The following is a 26,401-nucleotide window of genomic DNA, read 5'->3' as shown; positions in this document are numbered from 1 at the left end:
GTTGGACATTTAACTAAGCCAGCCACTCAGGCACCCCAAAAATTATTAAATACTTCTGTGTAAATTTTTTTTAGTTTAACATTTTTTATTTGTTTTTGAGAGCCAGAGAGAGAGCATGAGCAGGGGTGGGGGAGAGAAAGAGGGAGACATAGAATCCGAAGCAGGCTCCAGGCTCTGAGCTGTCAGCACAGAGCCTGATGTGGGGCTCAAACCCACAAACCGTGAGATCGTGATCTGAGCCGAAGTCAGACTCTTAACTGCGTCACCCAGGCACATCTAAATACTTCTATGTATACCTGGCCCAGGACCACGTTGGTTTCAATAAATGTTGGGTGAAGTGGCTGGAGAGGAAAATGACATAATCTAATCTTGCTCCTTGGCTGCTGTCAGCCACACTGCAGTGATGTCCTCAGGGACTGCTAAGGATTGAAGGGCTTAATACTATGTGTCTCTCAGCTTCCATTGGAATTGGAATTGGTCTAATTGAACTTTCTTCTCTCTTTCTTCACATTGCTCGCTCTGTGGCATTTTCTTGCCTCTTTTACTGCTTTTCTCTCTCTTTTTTTTAAGTTTACTTTTTGATTTTGAGAGAGAGATGTGAGAGGGGAGAGAGAGATGGAGAGAGAGAGAATCCCAAGCAGTCTCCACACTGTCAGCACAGAGCCTGATGCGGGGCTCAAACTCACAAACTGTGAGATTATGACCTGAGCCGAAGTCAAGAGTTGGATGCTTAACCAGCTGAGCCACCCAAGCACCCCAATCTTTTTTTTTTTTTTTTTTTTTTAATTTTAGAGAGAGAGCAAGTGCATGTGTGAGCTGGGGAGAGGTGGGGGAGGAAGGGAGGGAGGGGGGGAGAGAGAGAGAGGGAATCTTTTTTAATTTTTTTTTAATGTTTGTTTATTTTTGAGACAGAGGGAGATAGAGCGTGAGTGAGGGAGGGGCAGAGAGAGAGGGAGACACAGAATCCGAAGCAGGCTCCAGGCTCTGAGCTGTCAGCACAGAGCCTGATGCGGGGCTCGAACCCACAAACTGTGAGATCATGACCTGAGCCGAAGTTGGACGCTCAACCAACTGAGCCACCCAGGTGCCCCGAGAGAGGGAGAATCTTAAGCAGGATCCACGGTCATTGCAGAGCCCAATGCAGGGCTCAAACTCACGAACTGTGACCTGAACTGAAATCAAGAGTCGGACGCTTAACCAACTGAGCCACCCGGGCAACTCACCCACTTCTCTTCTTTACTGCCAGTTCTGCTAGTCCTTATCCCCTCCCTCTTCCGCATTCTTTCTTTCTTCTCTCTTTTTCCTGTATCACCTTCTGGACTAATTGTAGCCACTCTTTCTTGTGACTGGGGGAACAACAAATCACATTTTATCATCTTGTCTTTTGACTCATTTCAGCTTTTTTTGTTGCTCGTGATCTAAGATGCCTTTGTTTTCTTTTGGTCTGTGCCTGTTGTGTACACATGAGGGATCCAAGGACGGTGTCAGATAAGTGATGTGTTGCCATATTTAAGTGAAGCAGCTTTCAGAGTGGCACGTTAACATTCCCTGCTTGTCCCCAAATGAGGGATATTAGGGAGCAAACTGTTTAGGTCAGGTCAGGCTAGATAAATGGAAATGTTACCTAGAAAGAGTGAGCATGTCGCTGAGGATTAAATTTAGTGTTGCAGGTCTACCAGCACTTCCTGACAGGGCCTCAGGGAGGTAATGTCTCTTCAGTAGATCTGTGTACTTCACAAGGTAAACTTCAGAATGAGGAGTGTAGAATTGGATTACATGGTTGGGCGTATTACCTCTACTTTTCCGGACTGTTCTCTATTGCCTTATTCACACAGCCAACATAAATTGAGTGCCTACTATTTTCCAGGTCCTCTTTAGGCTTTGGCAATATAAAAGTGAGTCTCAGAAAGCCCCTGTCCTTAAGGAGCTCACGGTCTAAGTAGGGTAGGGGAGACACACATAAACAGACTCGTACAGGCTGATAGATCGGGTGCCATTGATGGCAGTATCTGACCCCTCTGAGTCCTAGAATGCCTGGAACTGCTCAATCCTTCTATCTCTCCTCTGTCTCCCTTCGCTCCCTTCGCTCCCTAAGCGAGCTTGTTACCTTAAGTTCCCTGTATCCACTGACAGTTTTATATCGTCACCACCCTTGGACTCCAGGCTCGGTTATTCATCAGCCCCTGGACTTAGATGTCTAAGGATATGGTGGCTTTAGAGCCCAGTCTTCCCAGGTCAGTCCTCATTCATCCCTCTTGTCCAGGTTTCATCATTAATAGTACCCCCTTTTCATTAAAAAATGCTCTGATTTGGATGAGAAGTTACCTGCATCTCAGACAAACGTGTTATAGTCAAAATCAAACCTTTGATTTTCTGCCCAGATCTGTTCCTCCTATAGCTTTCCTGTCTCGCGAAATGGCAGCTTCATCCTATTCCCCACATCCCATTCATCAGCAAATCCTATCGATTATCTTCACGATACATCCAACCACTTCCCACCATCTTCACTACTACAACTGGTCTCCCTGCTCACCCTTGGTCCCTTGCAATCGATTGTTCCCATAGTAGCCTGATGAATCCTTTACATACCTACTAGTACACTCAGAACTTCTAATGGATTCCTATCTCAGTCAGTAAAAACCAAAGCCATTATAGTGGCCTGCATGGCCCCGTATGACCAGGACTCCAGCTACCTCCTGACCTCTTTGCTGACCACTGTCCCCCCCGCTTATTTTGCTCTAGCTGCAGGGGCCTTCTTACTCTTTGTTCATGATGCTCCCGTTATTCACATAGGACCTTTGCACTTGCTGTTTTCTCTGCCAGGGAAGCTCTTCCCCTACATATCCACATAGCCCTCTTTCACTTCAATCAGGTCTCTGCTGAAGTATGGACAAGTACTTCTCTGACTACCCTATCTGAAATAATGCTACCCCATTATTAGTCTTTATTTCCACTTTTCTTTACCATGTATCTTCTTTCATAACACTTATGACTACCAGAACTATTTGATACTTATTGACTGATCAGTCTCCTCTGACTAGAATGTCAGTTCCACAAGGGTAGTTGAGTTTGTTTTATTCACTGCTGTATTCCCACACCTCCAGCAGTGCATGTCGTGAAATCAATGCCCAATAAACAGTTGAATGACCAAAAAAGGTTGTTGAATGAGTGGATGGATGGGTGGATAGATGGATGGCAGGCAATACATAGACGCGCCATTTTTTCCAGGTTGGCATCAGGAATTGTTTAGGGGAATAAACAGCTTTCCCTTGTTTTGTTCATAGTGGGAAATCTTTCTAACTCTCGGACATAAAGATGGGGAACCCAAAGAGCAGGGAAGTCACTTTTCTGTTAAACTATCTGCTGTTTAATTTTTTTCCCTAGATAATCACATTTTTGCCTGGGGCAATGGTGGTAATGGTCGCCTGGCAATGACCCCCACAGAGAGACCACATGGCTCTGATATCTGCACCTCATGGCCTCGGCCTATTTTTGGATCTCTGCATCACGTCCCAGACCTATCTTGCCGTGGCTGGCACACCATTCTCATTGTTGGTAAGTGTCTCATATGTGTGGGTTGGGATGGATTTGACAGAGGGTAGACCCACACTGAAGGTACTGATGGTCACATTCTTAGAAAGAGAAGTGTTTCTAAGAAAAGAGGCTGTTCCTTTAAGTCTTATAACAGTGACGCCATGCCTTGTGATGGGGACAGAACACTGTTATTTCCTGACATTTGTCATTGGCAACCTTCTGACTTTTTTAACATGATAACTTTGGGCTCTTCCTCTGCCATAGAATCGTTATCTCTAGTTGTCCACTAATTTGTTGCCTGTGTTCATGCTTTTGAGAGAAACATTCAGTACACCTTTAAAAGGAAACTAAATCAATTGTTTTCTGCATAAGGATTACTCTGTTAGGAACTAAATTATAAAAGCCTGTATGAGGGTTTCCAAGTCCATTCTATTAGATCAGTGGTTCACAACCTTGGCTGCACATTAGAATCCCCCAAGGAGCTTTTGGAAATCCCATTGTCCTGACCAATTGAATCAGAATCTCTGGGGTGGGACCTAGGTTGCTACTATTTAAAGCTTCTCAGGTAATTCCAAAGAGCAGTTAAGAAGAATTGCTACTTTACATAGTGGATGTAGTTAGGGTAGCTAGTGGTGCTTTAATATCTAGAACAGTAAGTATTTATAGAGTTATCTGGAGTGAGAGATAGCTGTTATCTCGTATATTAATTCCCTAGTCTAGTCTTCTCACTTTTCCTGCCTATAGCTGTTTCTGATGCTTACCTACTTAATATTTTTCCTCAGAGAAAGTATTGAATTCTAAGACCATCCGTTCCAATAGCAGTGGCTTATCCATTGGAACTGGTAAGTAGCAGTGTCTCAGGTACCAGTGGTTTTTCTGAGCTGTGGGTCTTTGGGTTAGATTCCATGCAGTCTCCAAAAAAAGGAAATAGGAAATATCTTTGGGAAATGAGGAATACGGTGATCAAGAGGGAGGATCATATTTTGGGTGTATTTCACAATAAGTTATGACTTTTATTACATTGTGGTCAGAGGGAGAGTACATCTTTGCCAACCAAGCATATGGAAGTAATGAAGTGGCTTGCCCAACATTGTAATGTGGCTTATGTATTGTTTCTTTCCTTACCATGCTAGGGGCTATGGTTCTATCTACTCTTTGCTTCCACTGTATTCCCAGGGTTATTCCCGTCTATAGAAATAGTTCTTCCAAACAGGCCCTCAGAATTAAAAGTTGGCTAAACTTTCAAAGCAGTTAGGAGAATCAGCCCAAAGCTCTCTGATAGCTTTCCTCTGGCTGCTTTTTGCATGGTTCTCTGTTATTTAGGACTATGCCAGGAAATTAAATCTGTGTTCCTTTTTGGTTTTCCACTTGCTCTAAAGTACCTGTACTCTTTGATGTCTCGAAACTTGGATTCTGATAGTTTGTAGAATCAACACAGATAAAGACCCAGAATAAAAGCAAATTAATCCAAGAAAAAGAAAGTTGAAAGTCTGATCTAGACTTGTTGAACTCTAGTTTACACACACACACACACACACACACACACACACACACCTTTTATTAGTTTCTTTTAGTAATCTATTGCTCAGCATTTATTTGTGCATATTAATATCTGTCACAAATGATAAAATATCTTTTTGCTAATCACAGCTGTTCTCTTACAGCATTGTTTTGCTGGAACAGTATTTAATGGAAAAAATAAGATTAAAAGCACATATCAATTAGCTGGAAAATGTAAACTCCATAAGGGCAGGGATTTTGGGTTTTTTTTATTCATTAGTTTTATCCACATTACCTAGAAGAGTGCCCGGCAAATGGTGAATGCTCAATAAATACTTGTTGGTTGGATGGGTTCTAACCATCCAGTGGAATACTGTACGAAAGTAGAAATGAACATCTACAAATAGGTCTATAATGTGAAATGTAAAAAGGAAGCTGCAGCAGACTATGTGCCTTTTTATCAAGTTGAAAAACAAGCCAGATTTATATATTGCTTAAGGATATATAAGTATGTGATTTTTTTTTTTTTTAAGTCAATAAATTTTTATTTAAGAATTTTAACATGTGATTCCTTCCTCTCCCAGTCACTGTGGTTCCCTCTGGGTCAGAATCACAATCTTCAAAATAGCCCTTTTAAAAAGAGCTTTTGTTCAGTCCACAGTTGTCACCGTTAGTACAGAGTTCTTTCTGTTGGGCTTCTTTAATCTCCACTTGAATATGGATATGCTTCAAGAATTCCCCACCTGTAATCTTTGGGATCCAGTTTTTTTACTTTGGGTCATGTTTAGGGTCAGAATAGATGGGTCTACTGGTTCTCAATTTCAAACACCCTCTAAACGTGAATGAGTTTAAATCCCATTCACCCCTAAACTAGCACAGCCTGGAACTGTACAGATTCTTGGGATATTCCAATACATAAGATTTTAAAAATTTGACCGTTAGGGTCTTTCAGTGTTTTAGCAGATAAGTGTCTTGTAGTTCTTTCCCACAGATCTAACACATAGCTCCGTGAATAAAGGAAACCACACATACACTCTATGAGGTGTTTCCAATGGAGTGTCCGACTCTTGATTTTGGCTCAGGTCATGACTTCAAGGTTGTAGGATCGAGCGCCACGTTGGGCTCTGTGCTGACCATGCAGAGCCTATTTAGGATTCTCTCTCTCTGTCTCTGCCCCTCCCTTGTTCACACGTACGGGCGCTCACTCTCTCTCAAAATAAACTTTAAAAACTATATAAAGAAATGACAAATACAGAATTAATCAGTAGTTACGTGTAGGTAGGAGGCCAGAGAAAGAGAAGGAATTCACAAGACAGATATGATACAGGTAATGTTTTAGTTCAGCACTGTCCCATAAATCGTTCTGCAACAGTGGAAATGTTCTATATGTATGCTGTCCAGCACTTGAAAAGTGGCTACCGTGACTGAGGAACTGAACTTTTTATTTAAATTTAAATAGCCATATATGGCTAGTGACTACCGTATTGGAAAGTACAGTTCTAGTTCTTCAAGTGGTAGATTCACGTTTTTGTTTTGTTAGGCGTCAAAACTTACACGTGTGTTAAAATAGTCTTTTGTATATTTCAAATGTAACATTATTTTTAAAAGCCATTTAAAACAAGCTTCGGAGCTTTTGTTGGCATCTCCAGGTCTGCTGCTTCGGTAGGATCACAGTGTGACACAGTCTGCAAGCCACTATAGCTGGTGATCGTGAACAGTCCTTTATGTTTAACTTTGGAATATACCATGCACTTACTTTTTTAGCTTTAGCAAATACATCTTTTTGGCCCATATTAAAATTTCATTCCATTTTTTGACTACACGTCAGCTAGTCTTCATTAAGATAACTTGGAATGTGCTACATGATATGAAAGAACCAGCCATCATATTTTAAAAATTCTTACAAATCGTTATCAAAAGAATTTAATGAATTTAATGGTTGAAGACTTCTCCAGAAAGGAAGTTAGTGGTGAGTTTATCTGGCCATTTTAAGAGTTGTTTGGCTCAAATGTGAAAGTGCTTTGTATTTATACGAAACCTTGACAAGCCTTGGTGGAGAATGCTAGAGTCTGGATGTATCTATTAAAGCACGGGTGGTAGATTCAATGAGCTGTGGTCGGGGCGGCTGTTCAGTAGTGCTTTAGAACATTGATAATCTGCTATGGACATAGAAATGAGTAAGTTTGGGATGTAGAAGTCAATTATCATTATAAAGATGCTGATATTCAATCTTGTATAAAAACTACAAATTTAGTCCCAAATATCTTGACACTGTTGCTACTACTTCATGCGACTCTAGGAAGCTCTCCAGGGGTCAGGGGGGCTGTGAGATCATAAATCTTTCTTGCTGCCTAGCAAGGCTCTCTCTTTCTGTGCTGTGTATCTGTCAGTGGTTCAGAGTGCTAGCCCAGGAGGCGGCGGCGGTGGGGGAGAAGAGGAGGACAGTCAGCGGGAATCTGAAACTCCTGATCCAAGCGGAGGCTTCCGAGGAACAATGGAAGCAGACCGAGGAATGGAAGGTTTAGTCAGTCCCACGGAGGCCATGGGGATCATTAGTGGGGCCAGCAGCTCCTGCCCTGGCTGGCTTCGAAAGGTAATTCCTTTGGCAGAGGTATCTTCGATAAAATAGCAGACCCTTTACAGGAACTAGAAAGGAGCCGTCAGAATCTCTCCGTGTCCCATGCCCTGTTCAAGCGTTTTGCAGTAGGCATCGAGGTTTCTGACTTCCACCTGGAACGAAACTACCAAACCTCTAATTCTTTTTTCTTCCTGACAAGAAGAGACACAAAATGTTCTCATACCGGTATTAAATGAATTTAAATTAATAAAACCTTCCTTGAAGCAGTCTTTGTAATGCATGTGTGCAGATTAAGCTTAGAGATTTTGTACTGTGGTTTGTAGAAGTGGACTATTGGGGCAGTTGGGATGTTGTACAATAGAGAGGTTATGAATGTTGAAGTGCGGATAGTAAAAATGTTGGAGTATATTTAGATGGAAAGTTGGCTACAACATGTGGCTGGGCAGAAAAAGATGGAATACCTGTGCAGCAGGATCCCGTTCTCTTAGAAAATATGTAATGCATAGAAGAGTATCTGCTATGAAGACTGAACACAGTATTGCTCATTTTAACAGTGCTTATTTAGGAGTGATGGAATTGCTGGTCTTTTTGCCCATCTGGATTTTGTCATTTTCTGTATTTTGTCAAACTACATTGTAGTTTGTGAAATTTATATTTTTACGTAAAAAAAAAAAAAAATCTAGAGATTTAGTTTCCCGTGTAAGATGACAAAACTTGATAGCCAGTTAGGAGTATGAATGCAAGGGGCAGTACACTGTTGTACCTAACGTTTCAGCCTGGGCATTGGCCTCACTGCCATCACCTTCAAGCTTCCCAGCTCGAACAGACTGTGTAAAATAAGTGTGTCAAGGAGATGTGCCACACACTCCAAACCATGTTCTTGAATTTGAGTTTGAATTCAAATCACTGTTACTCCTCTGAGGAAGGGATGTCCTATTGACAGGCCCGGTGAGCTGAGTTGTACTCACAACTGTCATGCCCCACTAGGGGGTGCTGATGTCACAGCAGAGTGAAAGCTATAGCAAGATGGGAATTTGGGAGAAAGAAAATAGATGGCTCCAACAGAACTGATGAGATTCTTTGTCTTATACATAGGAGCTGGAAAATGCAGAATTCATCCCCATGCCTGACAGCCCATCTCCCCTAAGTACAGCCTTTTCAGAGTCTGAGAAAGACACCCTGCCCTATGAAGAGCTGCAAGGACTCAAAGTGGCCTCTGAAGCTCCTTCGGAACACAAGCCCCCAGTAGGAGCCTGGGTAACTGAACGTTTTGCCTTTGAGTCACAACTGGGTAACCAGAGAGCTCTCTCCACTTCTCCTGGCCTGTCTCCTCTAGCTTCCTCAGTCTCCCACTGCCCTGAATCAACTCATTATACTGTCTACTCGGCAGTGCTTAAAGCTTCTGCCCTAGGCTTACCTGAGTTGCCTTGGAAAAACATTGACCCTTTCACATTCCTGACGTACTAACAGTTCTCCACACCAGAGGACTTTCTTTTCTCTTTGCCTCAGAAGTACCAAAATTAAAGTTCCAAAATTCAAATCCACTTTTTCTTGACACTGCTAGTGTAGGTTGGGGGCTCTAAATATGAGTCAGAAATAATGCTTGTAGTCTCGTGAGGGAGCCACACACATGTGCCTAACTTTGGTAGAAATCAAATTGTGGTAAGTACCTCAAATGTAAACCAGGGGTCACCAAGCTTTTTCTATAAAGGGCCACATAGTAACCATTTTAGGCTTATGGACCATGCAGTCCCTTTTGCAGCTACTCAACGCTGTAGCATAAAAGCAGCTGTAGATAATACATAATGAATGAGCATGACTGTGTTTCAATAAGACTTCATTTACAAAAACAGGCAATAGGCTGGATTTGGCTATCATTTGCTGACCCTTCCTATAAACGAAGTACAGTGGAAGAAAGGAGAGAAATCCAGACTAGAAAAGGTGCAATAAAACCTTTGAAACTTTAAGGTGAACATTTAAATTCCTCTATCAATTAACTTTCTTGAATTATTTTGGCAGTCCTATTTACTGAACACCTTTTAAATCTCTTCTAAAGTGTGATCCACTGCATTTCATGAATATTGACCTGTTGGGTCACAGTGTTCTCACTGTGATCAGAAAGACTTGTTCCAAACCATATCCCCCACTTCAGCATTTTAAATGGGATGATAGCCATGCACTTTAAATTTAATTGCCAAGTTCTCCAAAACAGGTGATTGTTCTTTTTACCTTAGCATAATGGAGATTGAGGCACTGAGAGTTCTCTTGCTGTTATGTTAGAGCCAGGTGCTATTGTAACCCCAGCAGCTTTCTGTTTCTCTTGCATTTACTTTGTGTGTGTGTGTGGTTTATCTTGTTACTTTTAAAGTAAGGTCCGATAGTGTTTCGAGGAAGGTTGGATTGGGGAGTTGGGATAAGCATGCAGAAGCCCCTGTGACCTCTTTCTTCTCTCCTTAGCCACCTCGGCTGAGTCCTGCAGAGACCTGTGCTGGGAAGGGAACGCCATTAACTCCTACCTGTGCCTGCAGCACTCTGCAGGGAGAGGTTGAGAGATTGCACGGGCTGGTGTTAAAGTGTCTGGCTGAACAACAGAAGCTACAGCAAGAAAACCTCCAGATTTTTACCCAACTACAGAAGCTGAACAAGAAATTAGAAGGAGGGCAGCAGGTGAGAGCATTAAAGGAATAATTCAATTTCTAACTGTTTTGAAGAGTCACAGAAACAAAACACCCAAGAATTGAAATAGACCTTTTCCTTTGCAGAGACTTATCTTTTGATGATGTAACTTATGTAATTAATTTCAGCAGCCCTGGGCCTTGTTCAGGCACCTCGGTTAGATCATTTTCATCACTTTGTTTTTTGTTATTGTATATTTTTTCTTTTATTATTTTTTTTAATGCTTATTTATTTATTTTGAGAGAGTGCGCATGTGAGTGGGAGAGGGGCAGAGAGAGAGGACAGAATCCCAAGAAGGCTCCGTGCTGACAGCACAAAGCCCGACTTGGGGCTCAGTCCCACGAACCATGAGATCATGAGCTGAAATCAAGAGTTGGGTGTTTAATTGACGGAGCCACCCAGGCACCCCTCTTTTACTTGTTACTATGAAAAACTTTATAAACATATAGTTCAGTGAACACTCATAATCCACCATCTAGATTGAACAATTGTTAACATGTTTCAAAAGTATGTGTGTGTGTGTGTGTGCATTTAAAATATGTGGGGTATATATCTGTGTGTATTTAAAATATATGTGGGTATATGTGTGTATATATATTTTTTATTTTGCTAAATCATTTTCAGATAGATTATAGAAGTCATAACATAGCCCCTCTAAATACTTTCTTACACAAATCCAAAAATAAACACATTCATTCTCCCAGCTAACCACCAAACTACTATCACACTCAACACTGATATTCTCAATTTTCATCCAGTACCCAATTGATAGTCGAATTTTCCCAGTTTTCCCACAAAAATGTCCTCTATAACTTTTTTTTTTTTTTTATGAGTCCAGAATCCAGTCAAGGGCCCTACATTACATTATCACATTGTTATATCTCTTATTTTTTTTTTATCTAGAATACTTCTTTCTACTACCATCACTTTTCTTTTTTTTCAATATATGAAGTTTATTGTCAAATTGGTTTCCTTTTTTTTTTTTCAATATATGATTTTTTTTTTTTTCAATATATGAACTTTTCTTTTTTTTTAATTTTCATGGTATCAATTTGTTGAAGAAACAGGGTCGGCTCTTTAACAAAATGAGCTACATTCTGAATTTGTCTTTTCTTCTTAGAACGTTATTTAACTTGTTCTTTTGTCACCCTGTCATTTCTATAAACTAGGAGTTAGACTTAAGACTTAATTAGGTTCATATTAAACATTTTTGATAAAAATAATTTCAATGCTGTTTGCATTGTTTTTCAAGAGCCATAGCTCTTTTAGCCATTAGTTCTATTTAGAGTGAACCAGGACTGGGAAATAGGGTTCAACCCTTGGCTTTGCCATTTGTCAGTTTTGTGTGTCTGGACAAATTTGTTTCTGTGAGTCTTGGTTTCTCACCTAAAAGGGGCAAATAATACCATGTACTTTGTTATGGTTGTTTTGAGGATTAAATGAAATCATGTCTATGAAAGGACTTTGGGAAGTAATATACTCGAGGCAAGCATGGGGTGATTGGCAGCCGTGGCAGGCAGGAGGATTGTTTGGCTTAGGGCTGTCTCACTTTTATTTATTGTTAATGTTTATTTATTTTTGAAAGAGAGAGAGCATACACGTGCATGCATGCGTGGTGGAGGGGCAGAGACAGGGAGACAGAGGATCCAAAGCAGGCTCCATGCTGACAGCAGCAAGCCGGGTATGGGGCTCGAACCCACAAACCACAAGATCATGACCTGAGCTGAAGTCGGACATTTAACCGACTGAGCTACCTAGGCACCTCATGGTTGTCTCAGTTTTAAAACTTAGAGTTCTGCATTCCAGAAAATCCTACAGTCCTGGGCAAACAGTTGGTCACCCTGCCTGCAGCAAGTGTAAAGGTGTTGGCTTTATTTAAGGTAGCATTATTAAGGTATTATCTAAGGGTAGTATTACGAGCTTCTCACAAAACTGTGGCCACAGATCCTTACAAGTCAACATTGAAAACCTAGTCCTGGACTGCGGTGACTGGTGGCAGTATTGTTAATGTGGAATTGTGTTTTGTTTGGACAGGAGGGGATGCATTCCAAAGGAACTCAGACAGCAAAGGAAGAGATGGAAATGGATCCAAAGCCTGACTTAGATTCAGATTCCTGGTGCCTCCTGGGAACAGACTCCTGTCGACCCAGCCTCTAGTCTCCTGAGCCCGTATGGCCTCCAGGAAACTGGGATCCAAAGAACTTCACAGCACACTTACTGAATGCAGAGAGCGCTTTCCTGGCTTTGTTCACTTGCAGACAAGGAGTGCAAGGCGGAGGCTCCAAAGCACTTTCCGTGTACACTTGGAAAGTGGCATTGCCTCTTAGATAGGATCTAGGAGTGGTTTTGTTTGGAGAATGGAAGGGCCCCACGGCCCTGGCTTTGTCCTCAGTGACTGCCATAGCAACAGCAGCTCTGTACCTCATCTGGTGATCCCACCTTTGAAGAGGAGACACAATGCTCACCTTAATTTTGCTGGTAGCAGCTTATATCCCATTTATCATTTCACCATTACTTGGAAGCTGCCTTGGGAATTCAACACCAGGCATTGCACCTCTGGGTGGAGGAGGGAAAAGTGTAAAACTTGAGTGGGCTGGAACCAGGTGGGGCCCATCCAGGGTCGTCTGGAGAGCGGTGAAGTGGTAAAACCCTCTCAGGAGCCCTGAGTCTGGGAAAATATGTCTGGTGGAGTCAATCTAGGGCTTGTTTTCAGAAAGTTCAGTTACTTTGCGCAGCTACATGCTTTAGGAGGAAAAGCGGGCTTAGATTGCTTTTCCTCTGAGGGTCGATTGAATTTCTTCAGTGAGGAGTCAAGAAAGAAGGCTAGGTCCCTCCTCATCACACAGCTGGAGTTTCAGTCTGTGGCCGATGCAGGTAGGATTTCCTAACTTTGGACGATGCCTCTAAAAAGTGAGGTGCTTCATCGAGAATTGAGTCAGTGGGGCAATAGAACAGCCTTAAGAGAAAACCATGAGGGAGAGAGGGCCTCCTGTAGCTGCCTCTACTTGGTACCTTTAAGAAGGTCTAGAGTGCTCTGCCTTCGTGGCTCTTAGGGTTCTAACCTTGACTTCAGCAGCCCCAACCACTCCCTTTCTGTATGTCTAGTCAGTATTTTCCCCTTTTGGTGTTTTATGAAGCCATATCAGTGAATCTGTATCATCTTTCCTACTTGAGTGGCCCAAAGCCAGCACCAAAACCTGGTAGTCCCTGAAGCCTAACAAAACAGGCAGAAGCCGCCAAGTCAAAGGAATTTGGCTGAGAGCTCCGTTCTAATCCCGTAGTCATTATGTCCTTATGGACAGGAACGAACCAGCTTTCCCAAAGAGAGAAAGTGTCCTCAAAGCTTTTGATGGTTTTACTTAAGGATATGAGCTTTAGGTTTCCACCTAGCCTTATGCAATATTCTGTTAGCGTTTGGGGTCATAGGGGCTGCCTTGATGAGTCTCACATCGTGCCTCCCTAGAAACAGCTAAATTAATTTGTGTTTCATTTTCCCCAAACCCCAAAAATGAATGTTTGATATCTATAATATTTTGGAAGGACCTGTGCAATGGAAATTTTGCTATTTCCCTAAAACTGGTGGCGTAAAGGCTCATGCTTGGGGAAGACCCCATGGCTGGGGATGGGCAACTCTGTTCAATGGGATCTTCTTTGGTTTGATGTTCCCATTGTTTTCTCAATTCTGGGAAGCCTAGTACAATGGTACTAACGTAATCACTAAAGCCTTTTCTTAAAATAAGAGAAGGGGCCAACCCCAGATTAAAGTTACAAGTTCTGGGGACTTGGGGGTTTGCTGTAAACCCTAACAATGGGTTTTGGTTCATCATGTAAATGCACCTTTGATTTTTTTAAGGGCTGACTGGCCTTTCACGTTCCTGTATCCCTCAGACTCACCATCTCAGCAGGCCTGAGAGGCAGGCTCAGTTTGGGTGTTAATCCTGAGTATTGGTTCTGCTGTGGAACGGAGGAACAGGGGCACATTGCTGAGACAGGGATGAAAGTAAGCATCAGAGGGAGGGGGAGAGCCCTGCTCTTGTTCCAGAGGGGAGCCATTCTCTAGCAGGGGAACACTGGTCATTTTCTCTAGCATGTTCCCTTGGGAAGTCTAGTTTGCTGGTAATCTGGCTGAGAATCTGAGTTCTGTGCCTTAGAGACAATTTGCACTTTCCCAAATTGTGCCTGGGACAGCCGTATGATTTTTCCCACCAAATAGCTATGCAAGTAGAAACCAGTTCAAAGGTGGCAGCCATGCATTAGATAAAAAGCAAAAGGTTAGGCAGCAGAAATGCCTTTGAATGGTTTTTTTATAGCTAATTCTCTTCAAGTTTGTCCTGCCGTTCTTTCTGCAGCGCTAGGTGTTTTCAGTTTTCGAGTAGTATTGCTTTTGAGTTACAATATAACCTGAGTTACTCCGCTGCTCTGACATTGTTGCTGAAGAACTAGCTTATTGTTAGCCAGATGTTTGAAAGGTTGAGGGTGGAGTGGTTTGGCATTTCTGTTTTAAATAAACATTTAAACTCTCAATCAGTGCTATGCCTGCTCACGGACCTTAGTCACTGGGGATGAAACACCCAGATTCTAGGCCTTCATGAATCTTTGATTCCATGAGTCTTTATATAAATAAATAAATGACCTTGTAATAGAAACAACACAAGGGACATTTGCACAAATAATCTTTTGCTTTTTTCCAGTTTCTTTTTCTTGCTAATAGAATCGTTTCTGCTGCTACAACTTTTTTCCCCAAACTTCTTAAGTGCTTAAAATGCAGAAGGAAGGGAAAAAATGAGCCACTGAAAGAGGAAGGATCATTTCTTATACTTACCCCTCAGTCACAGTGGACTTTTTCAAGTGATAATGTGTGTCTATGTTTATAAATCTGTTTTCCGTCAAAGAGGGTGAACTGTATTTGGTCTCCCTGGCATAGCCAAGTTATCACTTCTCTTGGCTGAGCATGTCATTAAAGTTTAAAGCAAAAGCAGCCTTCAACTCAAATTTCATTTGATTTGCCATATATTTGGAAACATTCATAAGAGAAAGAACAGCTCTGGAGCAAGAATGTATTATAAATAAATTCTTTCAGATGAGTATCCCTGGGCCTCCAAAGTAGTATTATTCATTAGTGTCAAGGCAGCCTGGGCTGTAGTCAGGACTACAAAACATGTTCCTTCCTGCCACAAAGCCAAAAATCATTTATTACTTCAATGATTAACTATGGAAATAAACATGCTGATCACTAAACCTCACAGAATCAGGAACATTAGAGAGAAAAACACTTTATCACATCTGCGCTACCTCCTTTGTAGTTGGGAAGAACGATAAGTTAATGACCAAAAGCAAATGTTGGCCACAAGGTACTAGGCTGCATTAAATACACTGCTGTTAGGAAATACTCTCTCAGCACGTCTGCGTATACTTTTATATGAAGTGAGTTTCACCATGAGATTTTTTTCCCCATTGTTTATTAACCTTTTGAACTTTAAAATTCATAACATTTGCATGTACTGAAGTTTCTTGGATAAAGTAGTATAACACATGGACATTAACAAGCAGCATTTATTTATCCACTATTATTCTCTGCTATCCAGGAATGGACTTAGAAAAAGGGTTCTGACCTCTTCCCAAAGATCAGATCAAGCTAAATTTAAAAGACTAATAGATATTCCTAATATAAGCAAGGCCTAAACATGTTGAGAGTGGAGGGAACACTAAGGCATTGACTATTGTTTTATTTCTCTAGCAATGTAAGAATGAATAACTGCTTCCTGTGTCTAAAGACAGCACTCCCCACACATGCATTTGTTCCCCCGGAGGACCCTGATCTGTGAACTTAATAACATCATTCAGGGATCCCAAACCCAAGTGCCTGTTGAGCCAGGCAGATAAGGCAAATAAGTGAAGCAGGCCAGGAGGGGCTGTGGTTATCTGAGTGGCCAGCCTGTCTGAAGGACACTCAGTGGTGCTATGCAGGGTTGCTGGCCTGGTGTTTCCAGAACTTCTGCCTTTTCAAGAGATTCTCCATATCCCAATTTTTATTTTTATTTATTTTTAATTTTTTTTTAACACTTATTTTTCAGAGAGAGAGAGAGCATGGGGAGGAGCAGAGAGAGGGAGGCACAGAATCTGAAGCTGGCTGTAGGCTCTGAGTTGTCAGCACAGAGCCCGACATGGGGCTTGAACCCACAAACCATGAGATCATGACCTAAGTTGTAGTTGGGCACAGAACCGACTGAGTCATCCAGCTGCCCCTCCATATCCCAATTTTTTTTTTTTAATTTTTTTTTTTCAACGTTTTTTATTTTTATTTTTGGGACAGAGAGAGACAGAGCATGAACGGGGGAGGGGCAGAGAGAGAGGGAGACACAGAATCGGAAACAGGCTCCAGGCTCCGAGCCATCAGCCCAGAGCCTGATGCGGGGCTCGAACTCACGGACCGCGAGATCGTGACCTGGCTGAAGTCGGACGCTTAACCGACTGCGCCACCCAGGCGCCCCCATATCCCAATTTTTAAATGTCAATCCAGTTTTAGTTCCGTACCAGCCAAATAAAACACATCTGTAGGACAAAGCAGTCCATAAGCTACCACTTTGCGGCCTTGGCCACAGCTCATTCTTGCCATCTATTGCTTTTACCATCAAGTGTGAAACTTACAATTTGTACCTCACTAGGCTTGCCTGGGGAATGAATGTATATATCGGTTTAAATATCCACTGTGTGTGAGGGTTCTTCAAGTGGCCAACCTAAAGCTCCGTTATGTGATCCCTCTTTGCAACAATTAGGAAGAACATAAAGCAATTTAATATGTACTGTTTTTTAAGTATGTAAATTTTTTTCAGCTTCACAGCTAAAATTTTAAATTCATATTTCATATTGGTCTGATCTGTTAGCCCAATCAGCAGAAGCTGCAGAGGAAATGGAACAAGAGTGAGTGGCCATTTATTGTTTAGTAAAATATGGCTTTATTGTCTGCCTAGTCACATTGGCCCAGGTCAGGTTGGGTGTTTTTTTTCCAGTATTTTTTTTAATGTTTATTTTTGAGAGAGAGAGAGAGTGAGGTGGGGGGGGGGGGTAAAGGGGCAGAGAGAGAGGGAGACAGAGAATCCAAAGCAGGCTCCAGGCTCTGAGCTGTCAGCACAGAGCCCGACGCAGGGCTCGAACTCACGGACCGTGAGATCATGACCCAAGCTGAAGTCGGACGCTTAACCGACTGAGCCACCCAGGCACCCCATTCTTTTTCTTTTCTTTTAAGTTTATTTATTTTTGAAAAAGTATGAACGGAGAAGGGGCAGAGGGAGAGGCGGACAGAGGATCCGAAGCAGGCTCCAGGCTCTGAGCTGTCAGCACAGAGCCCAATGTGGGTCTTGAACCCGCAAACCGTGAGATCGTGACCTGAGCCGAAGTGGGATGCTCAACTGACTGTGCCACTGAGGCACCCCTCTAATATTTGAAACTAACAATTTGAGTGATGGTCTCAGGACCATAATCAGATCAGTTATTTCAGATCTGTCGTGCAATCTTCATCCTATCTGAACTGATACTACCCCTGACAGGCATTACCTTATCACTTCTCCCATTTGACCAATCCAGGACTTCCTCTTTTATTATTTAATTTTAATCTCCAAACCCCATTTATTGAAGGTCTAATTATGAAGGTTACTTGCAGTATGCACAGTTCTGCACAGGGAAAATTAAAAAGATCTGGTATCTTTTTCATCTGTTTACTTGCTAAGATAGATGTTTGCTGTGGTGTAATGGAGAGGGACGTGTGCCATGGGAATGTCTCAGCTTGCTTTGATGGTAGATTTTGTTCTCATTTTAAAAAGCCATACAAGCAAACTGATTTCAAAGCAGAATGCTAGCAGTGGCTGAAACTGAAGTTTCTTCATTTTTTTTTTTTTTTTTGACATGAAATCCATTAGAAAAGAACAAAGACTGAGACATACTGGGTCCTCCGCTCCCCCCTTACCCTGTAAAGCACATAAAGATGAGTTTCCCTTTAGTACACAGTAACCACAGGAGGATTTAGGATATACTGGCACCCTAACCTTACCGACTTGTATTAGCTTTTGGCAGGACCATGCATCAGGGAGGTCAAGGATAAATTTCCATTTGCCTTACGGCAAAATCGTATTATCTTTCATAAGATACCACCTGGGTGATCATGATCCTCTGACCCAACTCAGTGTAATGAACCAACTTCCTGCAAGAGAAGAGTTAACTGGAACCACAGACATACATGCAGAGGCAGTGGCAAGAAGGCAGAGCGAATGCAGGCACTTAACCAGCACACATCACAAGTCGGGCTTGCGAGAAGAGAGCTTTAATGTAGCCCGCTCGCCTCTCGAGTGTCTTCCTTCAGCCATCTGTTCTTAGGGCAATAACAAGGCACTCCAGCCTGAGCTGGTAATTTAGTGAGTGGGAAGCTGAGGCTTCCTTTTGCCTCCTGCTGCTTAGCAAAGGGTCTCTCCTCACTGATTGAAGCTCTGCAGGCAGATGAGGGAGGTATAAAACTTTTCGTTCTGTTTTCCATCAAATTATTGTACTCCCATTTACTGCTGACGAGAAGCAGAGCCTTCTGAATTATCAAGGAGGCTTCCACTGTTGTCCGCTCAACTGGGATGCTTCCTTGGAGGCGGAGGCCGGTTCTTGATGGTCTTACACTTGGGAATGTGCCGCTCGGCCACCTTGGGGGCAAAGTGGCGACTGCAGTGAGGACACTGAATATAATCTGGATTTTCTGCAGGCAGGATAGGAGGCAAGTCTGAGGGGTTTCCACCTTTGGCAATTACCTGCTGGACTTCTCGAGCCTGACGGAGGGTACAGATGAAAGACTCATGCTTCTGTCTCCAGTTGCTCTTCCGAGGAGGTTCAGCCTGTAAGCAGGAGGAAGGCTGGTCATTCACCTTGGAGTTTACCTCATCTCCTGAGTCGTCATCAGAAAGACAGCAAGGAAATGTAAAGGGTGTTCACCCATAAGGTCAAAGAGAACAGGAAAGGGCAGCAGAGCTGACTTGCCAGAGTGGAGGCACTTAAGCTAAGGGCCTGCCAAGGAGGATAGTACTGGGAGGCTCGGTGCTCACGAGAATGTGCATGGCAAGAGTAAACTGGATCCCCGGGGCCCCTCTGCCATCTTGCACAACCAAGTTTCCATCACTTCCAGCACCCTCACAGGAGAACAGGGCTTTATTCTCTGGAGAAACTGAACCAGACAGGTTGCGGACTCAGGAAGTCCGGGCACAGTGGCGAACAAGGTTAATATTGGGACTGAGAATTGGGATTAAATGCAAGTGTACGTGGCAAATTACGGAACTGTCGGTCTGTTTCCCCCACTCTGCTCCCAGGATATCAAACACATTGGCACCCTTGTAGGAGACAAGAGTTCTCCGGATGCACCAAGCAGTTGAGAGAAAAGCCATTAGATGCTGACCCTGAGTGACCCCAATGCAAAGGTTCACTGTTTGATAACCCTAATATGAACAAGCCTCACTTAAATATGAACGGACAGCCTAGGATCACCAGATATTTGAGTAAAGCTCTAACAAGAGAGAAAAAACAACAAGTACATGAACTCGTTCCTCCTCCCTCAGGAAACAGCAACAAAGCAGGTAAAAGAAAACTTACAACCAGAGAACCAGAAGGAACTATTATAAATTAAAACTATGATATGGGAATGCAAGCTGGTGCAGCCACTCTGGAAAACAGTATGGAGGTTCCTCAAAAAACTAAAAACAGAACTACGACCCAGCAATTGCACTGCTAGGCATTTATCCAGGGGATACAGGTGTGCTGTTTTGAAGGGACACATGCACCCCCATGTTTATAGCAGCACTATGAACAATAGCCAAAGTATGGAAAGAGCCCAAATGTCCATCGATGGATGAACGGATAAAGAAGATGTGGTGTATATATATACAATGGAGTATCACTTGGCAATCAAAAAGAATGAAATCTTGCCATTTGCAACTACGTGGATGGAAGTGGAGGGTATTATGCTAAGTGAAATTAGTCAGAGAAAGACAAAAATCATATGACTTCACTCATATGAGGACTTTAAGAGACAAAACAGATGAACATAAGGGAAGGGAAACAAAAATAATATAAAAACAGGGAGGGAGACAAAACAGAAGAGACTCATAAATATGGAGAATAAACTGAGGGTTACTGGAGGGGTTGTGGGGGCGGGGAATGGGCTAAATGGGTGAGGGGCGTTAAGGAATCTACTCCAGAAATCATTGTTTCACTATATGCTAACTAATTTGGATGTAAATTTTTTAAAATTAAAAAAAAAAAACTGTGATAGCTAAAAATAAAAACAAATGTTGTAAAATACTGTCATGAAAACTACTCCAAATGAGAAAAAAGATCAAGATAGAAAGTAGATAAGATTACAAAATTAAAAAGCCAATCCAAGAAATCCAACACCTGACCAATAGGAGTTTCAAAAAGAACAGAAAAAGCACAAGGAGAAATTATTAAAGAAATAATAACAATAAACATTCCTAGAATTAAGGTGACTGCTCATGAAATTGAAATGGCCTACCAAGTATCCAACGCAATCATTGTAAAATTTCAGAATTTCAGAATAGAGAATCCTGTAAGCTTTCGGAAAAAGAGAAACACCAAAAGAGGTTTCATTTTGGGCAGCGGAAGCAAAACAGCATCAGATTTCTCAAAAGTAACATTGGAGGCTAAAAGCTAGTGGAAAAAAATGCCTTAGAAGTTCAAATAGAAATTCATTTTCTACCTAGAATTCTATACCTGGCCAAGTCATCCATCAAATATAATGCTATTATATAGATATTTTCATTCATTCCGAGACAAAAAAACATGCCTCCCAAGCACATTTCTTGAAAGCTTCAGCAACGCAAAGAGTAAGGCAAGAGAAGGAAGACATAAGAAGCTGGAAATGGGACCCAACACATAAGAGGAACAAATAGAAATCCTAAAGCAATAGGTCTGCACCAGGTCTAGAGAATAACCAGTCCAGACTGGTACAGGAGGAAAAAGAGTGGTGGGAGGGAGGTTTCCAAAATTTAAAAAAAAAAAAAAAAATCAATTGATGGATTATAAGAGGTGTTTGAACATTTACAAAAACATTAACAGGTGTCTGACATCAGATGGATCACTTAGGGGAAAAAACTAGAGACCGGCATGCAAGAAACCAAGCAAATGAAAACATGAGTCAACTACTAATTCCAGGTGCATGTGGGCAGAGGCAGAATTTGTTCACTGATGAGTGAACAACATTTATGTGATTGTTATAATGGAAAAGCTGATTACTGGTTTAACGCAAAATTGTGATTCCACTACAGTGGAAGGAGAAGGGAAAGAGAAAAGTAAGGAGAGAGGAGATGGGAGAGAAAGCTTTACCCACAGCACTCATAACAGGAAGTCAACAGATGATTTGTAAAATGGGTTAATCAAGAAAATAAGCATATTGAGAAATATGGAAATACATATCGAAAAAGTCATCTTTCAGAACTGAAGGCTGCTGCTGGGGGCCAGGTTAGGATGGAGGGGTGAAGCAGGATCCTGCTTATCTACCTTATACGTCACTCAGTACATGATTTTTAAAATGTATTCAAGTATGATTTAGATTAATGTAAAATTCTTCAGAAGAAAGAAGGCAAGTAGCCGCTTGGTGATCTGACATCATTAATGATGAATAACAGGAAGAGCTATTATCAAAGGAAAAGGATCCTCCAGGAGAGAGCCTTACTGAATGAAACAGACAAAAAGACAAGAGAATCTGAGTGTTAGAGATGGAATCCAGGAACTTTAAAGAGAATTGAATTAGGGAGAAGTTCCTCAACTATATGATAGTTACACTGAATTCATCATATTGAAATTTTATTCAGTTAACACTCATCAATCACAAAGCACAAAGATGTTGGCCTTGTGCTCAAATGCTTAAGGTCCAGTGGAGAGACTGGAGAGTCTCCAGACTGGAGACTGGAAGTTATGGGAACATTAAAGGACACAAGGAAAATCACCTGCTCTCATGAGTACACCAGACGAGTAAGAGGGAGATACAAACCACTCAGCTTCCAAAGGCATAAAGCTTTCGAATAAGACTTGGGACATTCCAAGGAGCGGAGCGCATCTCAATCTAGACCCTTTCTGCTTTGGTGTCCTCAGTGCAACATACTGCCCCAAATGAGTTTCCACAAAGCTAGGGGGTCTGATCTCAGAAACTCAATTCTTTTGCTTCAGTCCTAATGTATTTAGGAATTTAAGAAACACAAGATTCTTTTAGGTGCTGGCCAGAAATAACCGCTATAGTGGGACAGAGAAGACCCCAGTGGGTTATTGGGTTGACCAGAAAGAAAACAGGAAAGAGCAGGAAAACTGGTGATCATATCATTATCTGCAAGAGCAAAATGTTGGAAACTGGACCTCAGGCAGATTATCTCTGAACCCAGAAGGGACTTTCTTGTGGTGATCTTCCAAATAGTACTGAAAGAAATAACTACCAATGACTTCTCCTAACAGCCACCACATAAGTTTGAGTTTTCAAAGGCCCCAGCAATATGCATGGAAACTGTAAAGTGCTTACGGACAAGACGTGCTAGTGCAGCAAAGGGAGTGTTGAAAAGAAATGAAAACAGAATATGCTCTCATATTTTTTTAGAAAAGTAGAGTTGGATGGAGCTTTGAGGTCATATGGTCTAGGCTTTCCCAAACTTTGATCATTTGCCTACCACTTTCATTTTATTCCCCTTACTATAGATCACTTCATATTTTTCTTTTAAGTTCATGATTCCTAGACACCACAGGCTTCAAATGATGTTATATTTTTCTAACGCACACTAAGACTACTAAAATAAAAAGCGTTTGCCAGCACTCCACACTTTGGCAAACACTCATTGAAAAACCAAGGGGCATAACCTTGGCGGTGTGGTGGACTGATCCATGAGACAGACAATCTTCTCCAGATCTGACTGTCCAGATGTGCCTGTGAGGTACCCCTAACCTTACCACGGAAGTGTCTCATGGTTTTTTTACAACCTAGTTTTTCTGCAGTTGGAATGTTAACCAAAAGTGCAAACTTAATTGTGTTTTATATACTTACTAAGAAGGTATATCAAAATTGAGCTAATCTTGGAAAAGTAGATATGGTTATGGAATTAGTAACAAATCCTAATCTTGGGAGCTGGCAGAACATATATTGCAGAGAGCAAGGAATTCTCTCAGGGCGGGGGGCCGGGGGGGGGGGTTGAACAGCTGCATGGTTTTTCCTTATATTTTTCCCATCTTTTACATTTTCTGTAGTAAACATTTATTACCTTTATAATCAACAGGACATAATATTTTTTAAGTCTAGATTTTGAAGTCATTCCAACCCAGATTTATAGGCTGACTCAGCCATTTAAAGCCTTTTGTGATCTCAAGTAAGTAAAATTCTCTGAGACTTGATTTTTGAATTGATAAAATAAGAGACAGTGAAACCCCCAAAGGGCTGTGGTGGGGGCCTTATGAAAAGCTCCCATTACAGTGCCTGGCACGCGGTTGTAATCAATAAATGTTCACTCTCACTCTCTCCCTATATGACACATGAACTTTTTCTAAAGAAAACTGACATAACAGTCCCTTTACAATGATCCCCACTCAAAGTCAAATCCATAAGGCCCTTGCCTTGTTACCTGGACTGAGGCTGATCCCTTCCAGTTCAAGTACTGCTCTAGTTCTGTGCCCTTGGCCCGGGCCTTGGCGGAGTCAAACACTTTCCTCTTGGAACTCTGCGTCCTGCTGCAGGCGTTGGAGTGTCTCTCCAGTCTGAGCAGCAGGAACTTGCGTCCACAATGGCTACATTCGCCAAGTTCTGGCTCCTCGGTAGAACAGCTGGAAACTGAGGAGCCTGGTGCCCTGGACAGACTAGAATTGCTGGTGGATCCCCGTGAAGCATGGCCTGGCACTCCTGAAGACTGAGAGAACTCTTTGGGTGGCCCTGAGACTAAGTCTCGGATTTTGTTATTGCTCGCCACCAGTCTTTCCCTTTTGAGCTTCTGTATTCCATAATCAGAGAACTGGAGTGGACTAGAATTTTCCTGAGGCCATCCTCTAGTTTCATCCTCTCCCCTGTGTCTGCTGAAGACCTCCTCAGCCCCCAGTTCTGGGGAGAAGGTAGATTTGTATGTGGTGTTGCTGTTACCTTTAACTCTCCTCCTGGGGAGTGTCATTCTCTGTAGCTCTCTTTTTTCATTTTCCTTAGCCTGTTCCTCTTCTTTCTGGATCCTTCTGAGTTCCTCCTCTGTCTTCTTCAGCTTTTCCCTTAGGAGGGTCTCTTTTCTTCGGATTTCCTCCCGTAAGCTCTCCCCTGCAGCTTCTAGTCTTTGGATCTGCACCCGTTCAGTCCTGTTGGGATGTGCCACGGCCCTCTCCTCCTGTGTGGCAGCAACAGCACAAACCCCAGATGAATTCTCCCAGTTCCTTGAACCAACGCTGCTGTATGGAAACCCTCTTGGTTCAGGGGGTCTTGGAGAGACATTCTGGTCCCCATCAATGGCAGCCTCACTCATACTATGAGACTTCCTGTGGAACACAGGTTTCAGTGGGTATGCCCGGTCCACCCCAACTCGCTTCTTTGTAAAGGGGATGAATTCCTGGTTATCTGCTTTGGGATACCAGGACTGAGGATCTGATGAGTAAAACAAACCCTTTGCTTGGCCCTGGGGACTGCTTCTGGAATCCTGCTGGCTGATTCCAACACACTGGGGATAGGAGGAGCTCCAAGCTTTGCTGTACGTGTTCCATTTGGAGGGAGTGTAGAGATTCTCCGGCATCAGCTCTTTGTTGCTCAAAAGCTTCTGCTGGAAATTGTTCCTCGGGTGCCCCATTGAGGACCGCTGAGAAGAGTCACCTTTTTCACAGGGCTCTTGCTTAGCTGAGAGGAGCCCTGGAGCTTCCGCTTTATTATATGGGAGCATAACGCCCACAGGCAGATGTGGCGCCAACTGGAGACCAGCCATTCGGGGACTGGACTGAAGCCTAGGGGAGATTTAAACCAGATATCTGTAAGGAGTTTGTCTGAGGTTCACCCCAGCTGCTAAAGTAAACTGTTTCCACATTTGTCCTACCTACATATTCTCTCGAACTTCTTAGGAACAGTGGTGTTGGGTATGCCAGAGCTTTCCTCCAATAAGCATTTGGTGAATGCTTATTATTTCCTGTGGGTACTTACTAGGTCCTGAGAATAGAAAAACGAACGTGACACGGGTGTTCCTGCCACCTAGCTTTATTCCAGTACCAGCCTCTGCCATACACAGTGATGCTCCTGCCATACGCAGTATGGATGGGTGGAAAGATTTAATGGCAAGAGCTATAGAATTGAAAGTCAAGGTTTAGGCCTGTGACACAGCACAAGCAGCTTCCCCTTGCTGGCTCGGTTCTTCACCCATAAACTGAACGTTTCGCTCAGTTACGTGACTGGCATTTAGGGACCTTAGGACTCTGAATCCAGCCCTATCATTTCACAGGTGGGTAAACTAAGGCCCAGAGGTAAGTAACTGGCACAAGAGAGCTCTCAGGGGTTGGCTCTTGCTGGCACCGTGCTTGACTCCAAACACAGAGGCCGCTCAGGGCCTGCAGCAGGTGCCTGGCTGCCAAACTCTCACCCAAGAAGTCCCGGCGGTGCGGACGGCGGAAGGTCTGTAACCTGAGAGCTGGGGGCCACCTGACCTGGCCCCTGCAGCTTTTAGATCCGGAATGCCGAAGTCACGCTCTGTGCTACGAGGTCAGCCGGGGCGCCCCCGCTGGGGATTCCGCTGTGGGAACAAGCCCTCGCTCTTCTGTCCATGGAGCCCTTGGGGGGGTCGAGGCGCTGACCCCATGTCTGTCCCCCCTTTCCGCGTACCTGAGTCACTGGCGACCGTTCCTGCTCAGGGGAAGCACCAGGACTTAGTTTTCCAGACCAGACCCCCACCTCAACCGACCGCCGCGCAGGCGCTCTCAGGTGGCCTCTGTTATTCCCGTTGCCTGGAGACGGGAGCGCGTGCGCGCCCCGCCCCTTCTCTAGCCGCGAACGCAGCGCCAGCGCGCGCAGGCGCAGTCCGCATGCGGTCGGGAGCCGCCCGCGGGGGGAGGGGGGGTGTGGTCAGTTTGAGTGTCACTTGACCC

General features: G+C 43.0%; 2 protein-coding genes and 1 non-coding gene across 9 annotated transcripts in view; 1 reads left to right on the top strand and 2 right to left on the bottom strand.

Moving 5' to 3' along the window:
* The window catches only part of NEK9 (NIMA related kinase 9), a 39,131-nt gene extending 23,756 nt beyond the window's left edge, over window positions 1-15,375 (top strand). The window contains exons 17-22 of the mRNA XM_058739703.1: window positions 3,385-3,555; window positions 4,317-4,376; window positions 7,425-7,627; window positions 8,708-8,869; window positions 10,070-10,279; window positions 12,323-15,375. Of these exons, the coding sequence (XP_058595686.1) occupies window positions 3,385-3,555; window positions 4,317-4,376; window positions 7,425-7,627; window positions 8,708-8,869; window positions 10,070-10,279; window positions 12,323-12,445 (929 nt within the window). The 3' untranslated portion in view covers window positions 12,446-15,375. The remainder of the gene's footprint in view (window positions 1-3,384; window positions 3,556-4,316; window positions 4,377-7,424; window positions 7,628-8,707; window positions 8,870-10,069; window positions 10,280-12,322) is intronic.
* The window catches only part of ZC2HC1C (zinc finger C2HC-type containing 1C), a 47,199-nt gene extending 20,919 nt beyond the window's left edge, over window positions 1-26,280 (bottom strand). Inside the window, exons 1-5 of one of the 7 annotated variants that reach the window (XM_058739708.1) lie at window positions 26,139-26,279; window positions 25,367-25,472; window positions 23,929-25,273; window positions 19,075-19,158; window positions 18,554-18,969 (exon numbers count right to left, since the gene is read on the bottom strand). In XM_058739708.1, coding sequence (XP_058595691.1) covers window positions 18,895-18,969; window positions 19,075-19,158; window positions 23,929-25,273; window positions 25,367-25,368 — 1,506 coding nt within the window. In that variant the 5' untranslated portion in view covers window positions 25,369-25,472; window positions 26,139-26,279 and the 3' untranslated portion in view covers window positions 18,554-18,894. The other 6 variants (XM_058739709.1, XM_058739710.1, XM_058739707.1 and 3 more) reach the window with 6 other exon arrangements.
* LOC131518516 (small nucleolar RNA SNORA18) lies at window positions 6,000-6,130 on the bottom strand. The gene has a single exon (XR_009265187.1). It is a non-coding gene; the product is annotated as a small nucleolar RNA SNORA18 (small nucleolar RNA).
* Window positions 26,281-26,401: the final 121 nt, after the last annotated feature.

Source organism: Neofelis nebulosa, chromosome 7, assembly GCF_028018385.1.
Source record: "Neofelis nebulosa isolate mNeoNeb1 chromosome 7, mNeoNeb1.pri, whole genome shotgun sequence".
NCBI lineage: Eukaryota > Metazoa > Chordata > Mammalia > Carnivora > Felidae > Neofelis > Neofelis nebulosa.
The sequence above is the reverse complement of the archived record's forward strand: the minus strand, read 5'-3'. Positions and strand labels throughout refer to the sequence as shown.